The 18567-nt window shown below is 39.7% G+C and overlaps 1 protein-coding gene across 3 annotated transcripts in view; it reads right to left on the bottom strand.

The window, feature by feature from the left end:
• Window positions 1-18567, bottom strand: part of LOC132261555 (dual specificity calcium/calmodulin-dependent 3',5'-cyclic nucleotide phosphodiesterase 1-like) — a 92160-nt gene that overhangs the window by 53625 nt on the left and 19968 nt on the right. For 2 of the 3 annotated variants that reach the window (XM_059760409.1, XM_059760412.1), the window contains exon 1: window positions 12652-12827. The exons of the other annotated variant lie outside the window; for it this stretch is intronic. In XM_059760409.1, the coding sequence (XP_059616392.1) occupies window positions 12652-12775 (124 nt within the window). In that variant the 5' untranslated portion in view covers window positions 12776-12827. Of the gene's footprint in view, window positions 1-12651; window positions 12828-18567 lie in introns of those variants that run through there. 3 annotated transcript variants of the gene reach the window in all.

Below are 18567 nucleotides of genomic sequence, written 5' to 3'. Positions count from 1 at the left end.
TATCACGGCAAGTAACAACACATATGATGTTATCTCTCTCGCCTAAATTATATGCTCACATGAGATGTGATTGAAATCGCTCGCATTTATGCAGTCACACCTCGGCTTAATTGCTCTGGGGCGCATTTCGCGTGAAAAATGTGGGAGAAATAGTGGGTCAGAATTTGAATTGAATGTCTCACAAGAATCACTGGGCGCCTCCATCTATTGTTCTTCCCTCCACTTGAGCTTTTCCTCCGCAGCATATGCTACATCCGGCGTCACTTTGCATAATTTCATCGCTCCGCGAGTGCCGCGAAGAGTCAGTGAAGTCTGATCGTGAGTAATAACCACATTGTCCCTCTGCAGGAGTGCCAAGAGCAGCAGAAGTGGTGCAAAATGCTGCATTTTGCACTCTTGAAAGTCTGCTATTCATTCACTTCTCTCGCTGACTCTCCAACTCTACTAAATCAAACCAATATTCACACATGACTTCACTGCAACTCCTGATGAGCGAAAGAAATTGAAGCGGAGATTTTTCCACTTAAATTTTGTGCTCCAAAATCTCCTCGAAGTTGAACACATTTTCAGGAAAATGACTCTCCATTTTCCACCTCAAAGACCGAGGCGAAGGGAAAACCTAACTATTTACATTCCATTTAGGGATGCTGCGGGTGAGAAGGGAAAAAAAAGTGGGGTAAAGAAAGCAAGATACTTGCCACTTTAAGAGGTTGCCATTGAAGCTTGAATAATTTTACAAGCGTAATGTGAATTTATCCGGTGTGAAGAGATAGAGTGACTCTCCGTGATATTCACATTCGGGCAACTTTCAATTGAAATGTAAATTTACACACTCTCTGAAGCCATTCTTACCTGAAAAGAGAGGGAAAGAAAAGAAGAAAAGTGAGCTTAGTTGAATTGGTTGCATGCGATCTCATGAAACTTGTCCAACAATGCGTCTCAACTGACTGTTATACAGTCTAGACGCAATGTAGAACAGATGTTTTGTTTGAACTAACAGAAGAAAATTAAATTGTTAAATTCCCCAATTTTTGCTGAAAATCGAATGAAAAACGAATTAATTATTAAAAGCTTAATTTGTGCTGCAAAAGGATTCTTATCATAACTGAAATATTGCAGCTTTCATTCAATGAATCGCATTGTTCACCACAAAAGTAAGAACATAATGCGCATTCACAGCCATTTGTGAATTTTACAATCAAATTACTGTAAATTGGGATAGAAAAGATTACTTATGAATTTATGTCTGTTGATTTTCCGCAATGAGACATAAAGACTGAATTATTATTGTTCTATAAATCATTTCCCGCCTTATTATTAATTGGGATGAAGGTATTTAGCAGCCATTAATCTAATTAACCCCGCGTCTTGCCATTAATTAACACACAATTCCATGGAAACTGCGCCTTTAATCGACAAACACTTGCCGCACAAAAACTCAACCGCTTTGCTTTGCGGTTGAATGTGAGACGCATTCGAAGCTTCTTCACATGTATCACATGAGATTCCTGGCCTTAATTAATGCCTCTCTCAAATTGTCTGAGCAAATTTGCGATGACAAAGCAATACTCAGGCAATAGAGCTTTTGATATTTGAAGCGGTACATTTGAGATTGTAATTGATGTCTAAAATCACATATTTGTCTTTAATCTCCTACTCAAATGTCATGTGAGCAATTGAAGTGCACTTTCGCTATCTCAGCTTTTGCCAATGACTAAACATGCCCCGGAGACAGAGGTGTAATTAGCATGAGGAGCGGGGAGGGGATGTTTGGGGGAGGATGAGAAGTCGGCAGTGAATTTATGGTTCGCCCAGGAACATTATAGTGTCTGTTTTCGCGCCATAAATCATAAGGCAAATGGGCAATGAAAATATACTAATCGGGGGTGTGTTAATTGAATAAAGGGAAAATCTGACGATTTGCTGGTGCGCCTCCTCGTCACGGAATGTGGGGCCGGCAGAAAGAAAATACTTCGTCGCCAGAAAACATCCTGAGAGACAAATGATGGAATGTTTGAGTGTGGAAATGGGGATTTATTCTCGGCATTATGGGTGTACAAATATCATTTATTATTCGGCACCAGCAGCAGAGGAGCTTTTGTGAGCATGGTTTGTTTGATGTTTCAGCCCATTCATGGCATGATGTAAAAGAAGTGAGGATATACGTTTTGGGGGTGGGGGTGGAGAGAAAAATCGAATAAAAGGCACACTTTTCGCTCCGTGTGAAAAAAGGCATCAATTCAGCGCGAGAGGTAAATGATGTACAACATGAGAATTGTGTGTATTGTTTGTCTTCAGCTTATACATATGCACAATTCTGGGCCATTGAAATGTTCTCGCTGTGTATCCTTTTGTCTCATATGCGCCGCGTGGCGATAAACAAGAGCTGCTCTCCTTGCTGAAGAAGTATGATTCTATGGGTTATTTGATTCAGCGTGAGTTGATGGATGATGTGGAATTTCAAACAAAATGATCCTCCAGCATAAGCTTTTAAGCTTCACATCCCACATTGTCCGCCGCAGAAATGATTGAATATCCTCACAAACGCAGAGGAGGTCAAATTCACCATCGGAAGTGTCCATCTAAACCTCCTTTTCGCCCTCAGAGAAAGTCGACTTGAAACACTCTCGGAAAAGCCTCCATTAATCTCAGTTTCATCTGCACAATTTATTCCACTCTGTGCGAATGCGAGAAAAACCAGTGAAAATTCTGTCCACTTGCCATTAGTTTTATTTATCACACACACAGAGAATTCCTTGAGATATATTCTTATCCCTTCGCTTCTCCAGCAGAATCACCTCATATCCGGATGCTGAAGTGCCGGATATTAGAGAAATTTTGACACAATCATATCAGCAATTTCCTGGCACTTCTATTCAATGCTTGAATGAAGTGTCCTTTGGGACGGAATGGAGTCCTGATGCTCATAAAAAACACATCAAAATTCCAATTCCACGTAAATGCTTTCCGGCTGCACGTGCCGGTGAAAATTCATGACCTCCGAGACACCTTTTGCCATTCACAGCAACACAATCCGATGGTAAATATTGTAGAGATCTCCAAGAAGTTGGAGAGGACGCGGTAAATTGCGAGCAACACTTACAACATTGGGATAAATTCTCCGTGAAAAAGCATTGTGCACTAATTTATATGGTCAAAGTTGCTCCACTTTCGCTCGCGTGCATGTTTTGCAATACAAAAATTCTTCACGAAGCTTGCAAGTTGTATTTAGAGCTTGATTGAATTGTCGCACACTTTTTTCCTCCAATCCTTCCGAAGCTTTTTGTCCACTCTGGCGAACATTTCAACACTATTCACCTTTTGGGGTGGAAAAGAGGGAAGAAAAGGGACAAATGTCGTCATTGATTGCAGAGGGAAAAATACACCCTTTCACAGTCACTCAAGTATGATTTCTTTTTATTTTTATTCATAAGAAAAGAATTGGGAAAAAAAGGAGAGATTGAAGGGTTTCCATTCCTCAGCACGCTTTGCAGAACATCCAAAAGCATCTCTTGTGATAAGTTACGATGTTTTCTCAGATGGGACATAAAATAAACGTATACGTTCGAATGTTTTCATATATTGAAACTTATCTTTGAGAAATTGCTGGGAAGAAGAGAAGAACAATCAATGCGCGTGCAAGAGCTTTTCACTCTTTAAGAAAAAGCTCAAGCAAACATCTTTTTGATGGGGGATGATTTGGCAAGTTAATTTACATTCATTTCTCAACAAGATTATAGCGCACATTCTGTCAAGAATGTGAATTGATGTGATTTTTTGCGTTCGGGGAATAAATTTATGCCTTTTCTTCTGCCATAAAAATAGACTTTATGCATAAGATCGCATTAAATTACAGCCAAGAATAAAAAGGTACAAAACCCCTATTCTGTGCAGGTCTCTTATCAGAAACCAGCATAACTCTTTACATCTTGAATATCCACATAATTCATTCCCTTGCGGGCTATTTTCACTGGAAACACCATATCTGCGAAATTCTCCGAGGGTGTTTTCACTGGGAAATCCCAAATGGGTGTGAGATGGAATTCAAAATTAACGACTTACATTTCTCAACATCCTAATTCACTCTCAATTCCTCCCCAATTTGCATAATCTTTCATCACAATATGGCCTTCGCGGCGAGATAAAAAATTTAACACACTCCAGCGCCAACTTTCGCCCCCGGGAGAAATGTGACTTTTCGTATCGCGAACGAATGGAATTATCTTGTGGAGTGAATTGATGATTACAGAGTTGGTACGAAATTGGCAAACTTCGACAACGCGCCATAGAGCTTTTCATTGATAAAGTCTTCGTTCGTGCGGACTTTTTGCCACGAGTCGTAAAGAAATTTCCACGCGATGAAAATTGGGATATAACTTTACTTGATGACACAGTCCTTTGCGTCCTTGCGAGTGATTCCTTCACTATGTTGCCCGGCAGAATGACAATTACACAGCGTATGTCAGAGGAGAATTGTGAGCAATAATATGTTGTACTTCATAGTTGGGCGTCTATGCGATGGAAAGTTTCTTCGGGAAACTCGAATTACAGCTAATGGCATCATTTGTCGGGTGGGATGTGTTAATTTAATTTGTCACCCACGTTTAATAGCTCAGGTTGGCAGGCAAGGAATAAGGATGTGACGAGCATAACGAGACCATCACAACACTCTCTCAGACAGGCAGAAAACTGGGGGACACACGAGGGAAAGTGAGATGGGACGCGACTTTGACTCTCCAGAGACACACTGACTGTGCTGAAACAATTAAAAGTGGTAATTGATGGTGAAATTCAACATTGAGTAATCCTCATTCGCCCAATTTTCCCTTCGCCTTCAGTCAACATATTCTTTCACTCGACGGACATTTGTTATCGTTGACACACAGCATGAAAAAGTACACAGTTTTGGAACATGACGACGCAGAGCCAATGAATTTAATTACAAAATTCACCGAGAAGAAAATTGGGAATTTACTTCCCAAGTACAAATCTTCAACCTCACGTTAATGTCGCCCAATGAAATTATCACGAAACTGAGATGGTTTTGAGCAGAGTTTTTACACACAAAGAATCTCTTCTCTCTCGTGAATAGTCCCAAGATGGACTTCAAATGAACCATAAGAAGCTATTTATAGGCCAAACAAGTCTATTTTTATTCAAATTTCCTAAGCACACAATTCACAGCATAATGTTCTTGACGATTTCACTCATGGACAGTATTTCGAATACACCCAGAGATTTTGTAAGTTTCTAACAATATATTTTACATAGAAAAAAGCCACCCCTGAAAGTTTGAGGAGAAGAAGAATGTCTAGGAGTTGTGAAAAGTTTCTTTTGCACGAGAAAAAAGAATTGTATTAGAAGTTGAATGGAATGCAATTAAAATGTTAAAGAAGTAAAACTCATCAAACGCAATATACTCGTTAAAAAGCTGTGACTTAAATCAATTAATTTCAGCGAATATGCTGGGAAAATATGAATTTCTGGGCAATCATTAGGAAAATACAAACAAACTCTGTCTGAAGATTCCAAATTGAATTTTATGCAGTGGAAGAAAATCAACTCATTTGACATGTTGCCAAAGCGATAGTTTGCCTTTAAATATTCCCGAGTTGAAAGCTCAGCGGTGTGAGCTTTGAATTGTGCATTTTTACTAAGTTTTGATTTATTGTGTTGCCAATTGTATGTGTGCCAAACTCTTTTGTTGTCTTACGTGCCAAGAAAAGGGAGAAGAGAGTGAGGAGTAAATGAGAATTTCTTATGTGAGAAGCGTCTTTTCTTGGTATTTTATTGCTTAGACGCCTTCAAGGCCTTCCCCACAAGTTAAATTGACATCTCTTGGCTGGAGTGGTGAGAGAAGGACTTTAAAAGAAGTTGCCTGATTTCTCACCCACGCACTTCGTCCTGTGCTGAAATTGCTTGCCATGGATTTTCATTAAATCTCTCCTTCGCCTCGAATATTTCACATGGTGTTCGATTTAATTAAGACAGTTCTAATGCGGTCTAACTACATTTGAGGGAGCCACAGTTGCCCACAAGGGTCTCACTTTGGGGAAAGTTTTTCCAGGTCACAACCTGCATGTTTGGCACCGGTCAACACACTTGTCCCACACTGTTATTCTCACTTTGACGAGGGTGACTTTGCTGCGTTGAGCAAGTCAACAGGAAGTCCAGAAGTGGTTACATCAATCACGTCAATTTAACCCCAAAATGAGTTTCTTCAACTAACCTTGCTGTACAAGCCACTAAATGAGCTCTTCTCGCTCTCCTCTTGTGTGTCTTCAACACACACTCAATGGGGAAGATCAACGACGTGCCTCTCCTGCTAAGTGGCCCGCCAACCCCCGGAAAAACCCCCCGGAAGCACGAGTATCTGACTTCCTGCGGGGCTCAAATGGATATGCAGATGATAAATCTGCTGCCACGCTTCGCATGCAAGTCGCGCGACGTCTTGCAGACGCGATAAGCACATCTCGTCAAAAATTCATTACAGCAACTATTCTGGCGGAGCGCTTATTTATCATGTGGGCTTGACTTCCTGCCGCGAATGCAAAATATCCACGACAAATCCTCCACTTTATTGAGACATTGTGCAAACTCTGCGACGGTCAACATGCAAAATGTGCAAAATCTTTTGGCATTTGGGGAACATTGCGCTCTGGGAGCGAAAAAGAGCATGTGCTTCTTGTCAAGAGGGTTCATCTGTAATTGGCCCATATCCAAATATACCCCGAAAACCCACCCTGTGCCGCAATCTTTGCTGTGCGATAAAGATGTCTCGCAGAGGAGTCTCTGGGGGGTTGTGAGCCAGCATGAGATGAAAATCAGATATTCTCCTCTTCCAATTGCTACAAATTGGCACGATATTTGTAAAATTCGCCTGGGAAATGTGAATCCTGGTCCGAGTGATGTATGAAGGAGGAATTGTGTGTAGTTTTTCCTGGAGAAATGACTTGACAGATGCATTATTTCAGTGGCTGCGATGGTAAATGATTACGGTGTGATGATACAATTTGTCCCAGTCATGCGGGCAGCCATGCAATTGCCAACACACAGGATAGATTTGCTCATGCCAAGGGGGAGATATTATGGTCAGAAGTGTTGTACAATTCAGTATTTTCAAGATAATGTGATCAAAAGTTACTTTCAAAAGAAATTAACGCAATAATTGGGGAAAAGAATGATTCTTTATGTCTTTCTAGGTTATGTGAATCATTTAAGACAAACTTTGTCATTAAACAACCACAAAAATAATTCATTCTTGTGTCTAAGCTGGTTTAATTTTAAATTTCAAGAAAACGATCACAAGAATTCAGTGTTAATAAGTATTAATTGGGTTAAGATTGATCATAACCTCCAAAATATTGTTTCAGGATACAAAATTGACTATTTCAAGGGCTATTTGATTGAATTGATGCTCTAAAATATCAAATTTCAGCTCATTTGTCTTTCAAAAGTTTCTTTAAAAGGTAATTTCTAGGTTATGTTCCGAATTGCATTCAAAAGAACGACTGAAAACTGAATCACGTCAAAAAATCCGTTGAAAACTTCAAATATTTTTTCATAATTCTGTTTTTCTGTAAGTTTCCAGGATCACACAAGTAAAAATTATATCTTTTTAGGACAAAGACTCCTAACTTTGAGGTTATAATGCTTTAGACTGTTGAAAAATGCATGAAAACACATGTTTTAAGCACTGCTGCAGTTCTTGAAGTGTCTTTGATTCTCCAATGAAAATCGTGGAAGTGACAGGAAGTGGTGTACACAGATTAGCCATATTATCTCCCCCTTGGCTTATGCGGCGAAAGCTCGCCAAGCATTTGGCTCACAGCCAAAGATATAGATGTTGAAGCTGTAAATATTTTCATTGCTCAAATAATGCTCGTGTAAATTTCGTGAAAATTCTGATCAAATAAATGTAAATTGCTCCCCATCAAAAGTCCTTGTAAATTATTGCAGATTTCACGATAGGCACCCATGAATGTGGTTGAAGGCAGAGGTAATGCGCGTTCCTTAATCGAGATTGATATCATGAATTTGATGTGAAACATGTGTGTCATCTGCTGAAAAAGATATTTTATTTCAGGTTCAGGCGAGAAGAGCGAAAAAACGCCAACACACACACAAACACACCCGAAAATACCGGGGAATTTTTGAATTTTTTGCCGCCTCACTCCATCTATCCTCAAATCATGAAAGAAATTAAACGAGCTCTCTTCGCTCACTTCACATGCAAGTGCTTTATGCCGAAAAAAACAACCCCTTTCCACAACATATGCGGAATTTTTTTCTCCCCTGCGAGAAAGAATTCGTCTGACTGACATGATTGCCAGCAAAAGGCACACCATATGATACTCTGGTAAATAATTCATCTGTCTTTTATCCTTCGTATCCAATTTTTCGTGCGGTGAAAAGGAAAAATCTCGCACAAAAACACTGTATTTTTTTCCTCCACATATATAGCAAACAAAACGTGAATGAGTGGCTTCTGCTGAAGGCATAAAACCCAATGAATTTCCTTAAAGCAAACTAATTTAAAGGTCTCTGATGGCAAAAGCCCTGATATTTCCCCGATAACAAGTTTTCTAATCATTTGATGGTGAAACAATTTCCTCGCCACATCAGTGTCGTCTCGGTTTTCTTTCATCTCTCTACTGAATTGAATGGGAAAATTTGCCAGCAATTTATTGTCCTGGAAAATTTTGCGGTTAATCCAATTTTATGCCAATGATGGAGAATGTGGCAAAATTCTGATAAAGCTTTCCAAATAATCTGCGCAATTTATCATCATTCACTGCAATTTTTTTCCTCGAAATATCCACGAATTTTATACACTGACGGAAAATTTCATAAGCATTTTTAAGCAGACTCTTTGTGATGTTCGCCAATAAACAATTCCATTGGAATTCTCTTGTTTATGGTAGTGCAGAGTGGTTTTTATGTGTTGCGAAGATTGATATATATGCTATATAATCCTTGTGTTATCCAAAAAGCTTTAGAAGCTCGCTTAAGAGCTCCACTTGTGAAAGATGAATTGTCTCTGGCGCTTGTTTCAGAGCTTCACAAAAGGTCCAACGACAATCTTATTGACCCGTAAAGTGCGTGATGAATTTTTGAACATTCACAAGCGCAAGTCTCTCGACTTTGACAATTGTTGTGCTCAAAGTGATTTGCAAATCTCCAGTCCATTGCTGACACAGAACAATGCCATCGAAATGAGCTTTGGAATGATATAATTGAGATCAATTAAAGTGTTAATCACTGGAAACATTTCGACGAATCGTCTTTAATAACTTCAGGCAAAGAAGCTTTTCCTCACATTGCTGGGAGCTTTAAGGTGACGAATGTGTCCTTCACAAATATGTCGCACATTGAAAAGCAAATGCTGAGCAAATGTTCCGAGTCATTGTATTGAATTTCAAGTGAACGCGCGCCAATTCGTGGGTGTCACGGGATTTTGGTGTGATTTTCGGGCGGGGAGGAAAAGTGAAAGTGTCGGAAAATATTACTGTTGACAAGGGAGGTTGAACGTGATGGTGGAAATTCGTCAGTGGCGACAGCATGAGTGAACGTCATAGCTGAAATATAGAGTTGTTGTTTGGCCAAAAGATGATATGGAAACATGATCCCGAGCAGGACACTCTGCACATTATGCAGGACACAGGCCAGGACGCCGCCTTCGGGCTTGTCTGACAACACACACGCCTGGACGAGAGTAAATTGTGCGATGTTATTGCAAATTAAGCCTTATGTACAGGCCAAGAAATCGATTAGTTGCTGCAGAAGCCGACTTGGTGTTGTTGGAAATTTGAGCTAAAAATAACCATCTCAATTCCGCAGGAGCGACCAGTCCTCGCTGCAAGGAATTTACATTTTCCGATCTGGACGCAAAAGCAACTGCCGAGCATAAATAACACTGCTGAAAGTCGGTGGGATCATGTCGATAAATTGCGGATAAGCAGGTGGATGTTAGAAGTTGCAGCAAATTCAAGTGACTTCCCATCTGATAAATGAGAGATTCGTATTTTCCCATTCTGCCAGGTAACCCTGCACTTTGTTCCCTCTCCTTATCTTGTGCGACTTCTCCAGTGCACAAGTTTCTGCATAAGAAATCCATGCCAAAAGTCCATTTGTGAAATAGAATTCCAAAGTGGAAACTTTCTCCCATTGTGAGTTGTTTATTTTTCACGTGCACTTCGCAGTTGCACAATTTCTCCAGCAGAATATTTTCAACTTCAATAACTCACAATGTGCAGTTTGGTTTTAATTATTCCAAAAGGCAAAAGAACATTTAGCTTCAGTTGGCTCAGAGCGCAAAATTGAGCAAGGATAAATTTGTATAATTCATTATGCGAAAATCATATTTTCCATTCATAGATAAATGTCGCAATGAGAAAGTCTCTTTTCGCTTGAAAAGCTCGCTAAAGGCACTTATTGAATAAGGGAAAAACAGAGAGGAGAACTTTGACAGAGTTGCTTTAATTAAAATTGACGTAATTATCAAATGAATTAAACAGAAATCTATTGCGGACTTTGTATAATTGTGCACTAGATTTAATACTAAATTGAGGTTTAAAGAACAAATTATTGAATCAAGAGATTTTCCCCGTATTCAAGGATTCACAACACAGTGCATTTTCTGAGTGCTTTTAATTAGCAAAAAAGCTGTCCAGAAAATGAAAATATGCATTTCGCTAAAATAGCCGTAATTAAAAACTAATTGAATCGCATGCTTTCATAGACAATCTGCTGGTGAAAGGCTCGACAGTCGAGAGAGTTGGAGTGGAAATTGAAATAGAAACGTAGAACAGAGCTTTTCCGTGACGGACAAAAAAAAAGTCTCTTATCATTGGATTTCAACCATGAAATTGGCTCGTAAAAGAATCGATTGTGGACGCATGGGAAATTGCAGTAATTTCGATTCGGCGGGAAAGCACATGTCAGAGTGTTGAAAAAAAGAGATTGTAGATTGCGACAAATCAGAAACAATGGATGCTTATCAGGGGAAAAAGGGCGATTGTGGTTATCTTTGAAAGCACACGTGGAGCATACGTTGCTGTATTGTTTTTCACCCAAAATCCACGCTGTGTCAAAGATCGCGCGGTGAAGAATGGAGTGGAAAAGACTGAAATGTTATTATTCTATTAAATTTTCAATTACTTTTTAAATTATACCATAGAATGTTTAAATGTCTTATTATTATATGATATTTTTTGATTATTTTCGCCACATATTGCCATTAGAGGGCAGCAGTTACAACTTTGCTTATACAACTTTAGAGTGTTGGTTTCTTACCCTTGTTATCATTTTTCTGACATTGTTGTCCTTTAAAATATCCAATATATTGATTATATTGTTAATATTTAAATTTATCTGCCTTGCAAATTTCATTTTACGGGATTTGTTGTCTTTAATAGATCATTTGGAGGCTTTTGAACCTCTGCAAGCCTGTCAATCTTGATCAGCAAATGAAGAAACCGGGCTTTTATCACGCGAGAACTTCATTCTTGGGCTCAAATTTCCTCAAATTGCTCAAATATCACCTAAGTGATTTTTACTTTGATCTCAAATCGAAGTAATTCTCTGGTTAAATTATGTCTTCTAATGCTTCACATCAAAATAGCTTCCCTCTGTGCTAATCAGCAGCATATCCAGGGCAATGCGTACCGCACTATGGGAAAATCCAATGGTGTTCCAATCTAATTGCGCAAAGAGGAGGAAGAGATTGTTGTTTTTGGTCGGACGCGTGCTCGAGGAGAGGAAACTGGGGTTCGGGCCCAAATGGAGGGAAATTTGATGATTTCCTTTTTTGAGTTTTCACGCTGTTGATGCAGAAGGGGCCAGAGAGAGAGAGTGTATATTTACACAAATAGCCATTTGTGGACTCTGTGTGACACACATTTGGCAACATTGTCGTAACATAATACGACCATCACGAGCCACTGTCGGAAAAAACACCACCCATCAGATTCTTCAGCAGATCATTATGGATTTTCCCTCGCAAGTGCGTCGGTGAAGATTTTTCACTGCCCTTCCAATGCTGACATTTGGTAAATCTCGCATGGAAATATAATGCCGCGTTTTACTCCTCAAGACGGTCCATTTAGTCGCACCACAGCTTCTGCCAAGGGAGCGCAAAAAAGACGAAAATTCGCCCAAGGATGTGCTGACGAGGGGAAGTCGTGATCCAGTCGTGCGGAAGGGAGAGCAATGATTTTAAATTACTCGCTGCATGGATTGGGATTTCCCGGAGATTTTCCCGCACTGATAAATGGAATGTGCAAGAAAAGGTCAATTAAATTGATAAGGAAAATTCTTTAATAACAATCCAATGAAATTCTTTGGCTGTAAGGAAGAAATTAATTGCCATAAATATGGCAATTTCCCCCAGAATTTCTACACGTAAATTTTAGCCAATGCTTCAGCTGTGGAAGTGGCAAAATACGACTGAGGGATAGTGAAATTCGACATTAAAGACCTGAGAAACGGTCATAAGCCGAGTCACCTTAATTGAAAGTAATTCTCCATTTTCGCAACCCAATGAAAATTTGTTGGTAACGCACTCAAACACAAATTCATTACGCCCAGAGGGTTTTCTCCTCGCCCACTCTTATCGTGCGACTCTAAATTGCAATTATGTGTCTTATTTACCTATGGTGTACGTGGCGCCGTCAATCTGGAACGTGGCACTCTTGCATTTCTTGAAGAACTTGGCCGTGGCGGAAGCCTGCGAGCCGCCGGGGCCCGGCGATCCGGAGCCCTTCTTGGCATCCATTTACCGGCTTGATTGGGGTATTGCATCGAAATTGAATGCCATCGATTGGCGGTTGTGTTTATTCGCTGTCAATTGTGCAAATCTGTGATTTATGTGGCGTGTGAATTATGAGCTTCCGCAGAGTTTAGCCACAAGTGGGTGAAATCGGGTGGCGACTGCTATCATCATATCCCTTCCTCGGGCTATTGTTCCACACACACACCGCGATTATTGTGTTGTGCACGAGTGAATTTGATTAGTTGTAATTGATTAGAAACATTCACAGTCAATGCGAGGAAAGTTTTTCAGTGCTAAGTAGTGAAAAATACACATTTTCTTTGTGTGATCAAATTCCTGTATATGTTTTGGGAACTCGTTCCTTCACAGTGCGATTCGTCGTGATTTTGTGCTCTTTTTTCACCACCATCTCGGCTTACTTGCACCACAAGCAGGCAAATAAATCAACAAAGGGCGCCTGTTTACCGAAAAAAAGCACGCCAGGTGGAGTGAAGTGGTGGCAAATAGAACGTGGATTGAAGCAAATGAAATAGAAAGGGAGAAGGCACACAAAGGTAGATCAAAGCTGCTATGTATTTTCTTTCTTCCTTCCAAATTCAGCCTTCTGTATATACCTTCGCACGCACTTGTTTTCCACCCTGAGCAAATTCCTCCGTGGGCGCAAATTACCATGTCGCCCCCGGAGCCCCCCGCGAGATCCCAAGCCCCGCTGCAGCCCTCAATTGTTGAGGGCGGCAAATCGGAAAGTGCGGCGTCGAGGGGATGAGATTCGATGAGTCGAAAATATCTCCTTAAAAAAATTCCACCAGAACACAAATTGTATATTAAGACAAATCGATATTGGAGAGAATTTATTGACTCCGGGACACATTGAGATGGTTTCTGGGAATATTATTTTTACTCCCTCATAGCCACGATTATATGTACATAATAAACATTATATCTTCTCCACTTTAAATTCTAATAAGCTTTTTCCACTCTGTGGTCGAATAAATTATATTTCGAGTTTATCTTTTCACTTCTTTATTGGGAGAATTGACGCTGAACACCCTCTGTCACCCCCTCTCACCCCACTTTTGGGTGGATATATTTAATAAAAGTTCAACTTCACTCGAGAAACTCCCCTCGACGTCACACCTTCACGCGCAAAGCAACTCGCGAGGGAATTACGAGTTTATTATGTGTGTGCAATCAATCCCCGCGAATTGCTGTCTTCATATCGCTGCACCGAAGCATTTTTCACTCATAAAAGCGGGGATTTTCGTGGAAAATTATTTGTCTTTTTAGTGCCTGAATGCCATTAAGACCTATCGTGTGTGGTCTGTGCAATTTCTCCTGCTTCTTCTCTTCAAAATAAATATTATTTTTATTGTTTTTATGCTATGGCTGAAGATCGCGTAAATGGTTTTCATAAAAATTTCACGATCTAATTTTTCACAGTTCATGTCGAATACATTCTCGTTAAATCTCGCTCTTATCGCAAATGCTACAGTGAATAGAGAAATGTTAGGAGCATTGGAGATTTAATGGGCAAGTATGATATTAAAAAGAAAAAATTATTTCACTGCAGAGCTTAAGAGTTGAAAATATTTATTTGCCAATTCAACAATAATTCTGCCAGTATCACTGAAAGTTTGCTCAAGACTTCCATCGTGATATTTACTTAGAGAGACTGACAATACAATTCCAAACACCTTTCTCAGCCAATTTACAATTGCAAAGTTCAGGGAGAATCCCTAATTGTTTCCACAAGTGTAGGAATTGCACTGGAAGTGTCTCAAGAGCTGTAACACATAATGCTATTATGTTGTATTGATGGAGCAGAACCATTAACTTCAATTGACGTCTGTGTGAGGGATTTTCATTGTGGCACAACTACCTCAATAAACACAACAACAATATCTTGATTAATGAACTGCTCGAGCGACTCAAAGTGACACAATCTTCTGTATTCACTGAACATTTCCCTGGCATCTGTCGCCACCCGTTCTCCACCACGAAAGCTCTCTTACTCATGCTTGGCACTGTAACAATTCCGACTGTTCACGTTTTGGGCGGTAATTATTGATGGTGTTCTGTCGGACAGTGTGCTTTTCTCCACTTAAAATGTTGAGTGATGATGGTGGAAAGGTGTTTTGGGAAATGCTCTTGAGAAGGGCTCACACTATCATTTTACACTTGAAATGCCTCAAAACACTATCATTAGAGCGGCGCTAATCTTCGAACCGTTTTCCACCGAGAGTGGCTCATGTGTTCTCACAGGTCTGCCGAAATCACACTGAAGTGTGTGCCGATGGAAAATGTTTTCCCATCCAGTCTCTCCCGTTCTCGCTGATTTTCATACTCTCACTCTCTCTCTCGCCTGACTTTAAGCTCTCCAGACTAAAGAGAGCTTCATCACTCACGCCGTCGCACTGCTGGGAGCTCTGCGGGGGTGTTTTGTAATTGAAACACCTCATCAGAGGGCCCAAGAGTGGTCAAAATTGCAAGTATCTCTACTGCTGACTTACGTGGCAACACCAGGCGCCTCCACGCTGCAGTGGAGACGCCGGGTCAAGCTAAAGGAGAAGATAAAATGCATTGAATCTGACACTTTAGAACGTCTTTAGAGGCATTTTCCATCGCTTTTTAGACTCTCTAGACTGTTTCTTACATGCATTTCTAATTTATCACAATCTAATCTAGGTTTTTTACGTCTCAAGAGATTTTATTCCTTCCAAATCTGAATATGAGTAAATTTAGGGAATATTCTATTGAATAATAAAGTACAAACAGCAGAAGTAACTAAGCAAAGAGGATAAAAATCTAAAGTTTCTTGAACAGAAATGCTCAATTTTCCGATAAGAGATAAATATTCTCAATTTTAACACAATTTTGGTGATTTTGAATATTATTTAAACATCCAGAATCTGTTTTAAATCAATAACAAAACCTAGAAAAGCAATAAAAATGATTTTTCTAAGAAAAATAATTTAGGAAATGCCTTTATTGATTGAAATCGAAGTTTTTGCAATTCCTTCTTAATATCCGCCCCTTGAACAGGACAGAGCAATAATTGGAATCTTTCCAAAGAGACTCATAATGAAGGATTTCATCCCGTGTTGAAGTTGAAGGATCAACTGAGCATAATAACGAGAGTAATCTTGGATAATTTGTTCCTACATTTTGTAACACAAAATTTGCACATTCAAGTTTCAATTTTCCATTTAATATTCAGCAACAAATAGCATCCTTGTTGGAAAATCCAGAGATGGAAGAGATGTACTTTGGAGTATAAAGTAAGCATTTCAGTCGGTGTGTGTGACTGGAAACACATTTGGCGCACTTTGCCAGCACAGATGGTACAAATGACATTCATGAAAAACATCCCTTGTCAACTGATCCCCAACGCTTAGGATGTCTTCTAATCCTGGGGCGAGTGGAATGCAATAAAATATCTCTCAATTGCATCAACGGTACAATATCTCCGCCTGACTTCATGACAATTGCTCAGAAAAGTGCTCGAGAGTTGTCAGATAAAGCTGAGAAGCGAGTGCAATTCAAGACTTGTCTTCAAGACGAACTGGAATGTTGCACCCATTGATGGAATGACGAGGTCGAGGAGATAAAACTTGCAGGAGAATTATTTGCAATGGCACTTTTCTTTTAACTCCATCACCAGCTGCGAAAATGCTTCACAGTCATTGACAAAATGTGGACACATTTGAGGGAGAAATTCGCAAACTTTTCTCGAGATTCATGTCTGCAAGGGTGGAAAAGTTAAGTGTCTGATAAAACAGGGCACGCAGAGATGTATGAAATTTCATGTTTTATCTAATAATTCAATTATGAATTAAAGTTTTCAGACAGTTTTTATGAATTTTCCAGTCTTTCCTTTTACGCCATGATATTGCGCATTTCCTCTTTGTCCATAACGAGATTTATATGATGCAAAAGTGACGCTTAAAAAGCTCACAAGAATTCTTGTGATTTTGCCTTTAAATTATTTGTTTCTCCCGCAACTACTCAAAATATCTTGACATCACTGTGAGAAAAACCATCGCGGACAATTGAGTTGGAAATTTTTCCTCGTGATTATTTTTAGCCATTTCCGCCACGGCATTGAGATGGGCCTGATGGTTAATAGCACGGTGAATATCTCATTAATTCAGTGGATTTCGGACACCCTCCTCATCGTATAAACACAAACACACTTTAATTAAACACCAAATTCACGGCAACGCAAGGTTCAATGGAATCGGTGCCATTTATCAATTAATTGATGAAATAAATTCAAAATCCAGCGAAGATTTGCCGTGAAAATACACTTTTGCGCAATAAGTTTGCCCTTCGACGGCATAATTGGAAAATACTCGACTGGGGAAAAGTGTTTTTTAATACTTTTCCTCAAGCTTTTCCTCTACGTGACGAGTAATTTGAATGAAACTTGAAGTGTTTTTGCTCAATTTTTGAAGAGGAAAACAGTAAATTCGTCAAAAGATTTGCAGAAAAAAATGTCTTAAGATTGGCTTCTGCATATTTTCCGTTAAAGTTTCATGCATAGTTAATAGCACTTAACATTCATTTGAGACAATTTGTCTTCCCGGAAAATATTTCTGTGAGAATTTCACTGCTCGTATTTTAATTAAAAGCCATTCTTATGAAAATTCATCTCTGTGCTCACTAAATTTTCTCCCTTTTCTGAGGGCAGAGAAATTTCATTAAATACTCTCAGAGAGATATTTTAATCACAGCGAATTCTTTCTTATTGTGAACTAACCTGAGGCGAAAATGTCGCATCATTAGCAAAGACTTAATTTTCGTCCACTGCATTCGTTGTTCATTAACTCACCTGAAAAGATAGAGAGAAAGAACATTAGAAATTTGCTCTCCTTTCAAAGATTCCAACAGACTTTCCCAATTTTCCTTCATATATATGTGAATGTTTAATTCCAATTTGACAATTTCATTCGCATGGCAAAACATCGCAGGTGAAACGAGTGAAAATTCACATGTGTTTTCTCACAACATGTTTGCTCGACCATCTCACAAAAATAAACCACACAACTTATTTCTGCTACTATTCAATTCATCGCTCTATTCAACCCCTTCCGGAATTCACAGTCCGCATGACATTTTTTCCTCCCTCCGCACGCGGCACATGTTAAGGGACAATTTTCCGTGTCCCACGAAGCAGAAAAAGCTGGAAAATTCACTCCTCTGCCAAAAAAAAAGTGAACATTATGGCAATATTTACAGGAAATACACCACAATATGTTTTGTCCTGTCTTTCATGCGATCGTTTTTTGTATGTGTCGCTCAACAATTCTCAAAATCCGCCACGGCGTGATGCAAAAAATCGCGCAAAGTGTGCCCCAAAATAATTCACACTACATGCAAATACATAATGTTGTATATGTCGTGTGAGGCGAGTGGGAAAAGCGAGAAGGTTGCGGAAGTGAGTGGGCGCGAAAAGCCCACCCACTGACGAAGCTCGTCAGTCCACTTCGCCAGCATCAGTGCCACCGTGCGTCGAGTAGCATCACAAGCCATGCTAATTCCACCGTTCAAATTGCACTCTTAACTCCACCTTTTTCTCGGTCAGTCGGCCCACATTCTGCGGCAGCGCCGCATGAAATTCCCAAATTCCCCCATTTAACAGCAATTGCGAGTTGTGATGAGACGACAATTTTCAATAGAAAACTTCGTCTGCCAACTATAAATCAATCATTTTCCTGCTGATGGACGTGTCATGGCGGCGGAGAAAGGAGTTGCGGGAAAAAGGCTCTGTGGCGAAACTCTCGCCAGTGTGAAGT

Source organism: Phlebotomus argentipes, unplaced genomic scaffold, assembly GCF_947086385.1.
Source record: "Phlebotomus argentipes unplaced genomic scaffold, Phlebotomus argentipes genome assembly contig_15, whole genome shotgun sequence".
In the NCBI taxonomy this organism is placed as follows: Eukaryota; Metazoa; Arthropoda; class Insecta; order Diptera; family Psychodidae; genus Phlebotomus; species Phlebotomus argentipes.
Note: the sequence above shows the minus strand (reverse complement) of the source record. Positions and strands in the feature narration are given on the sequence as shown.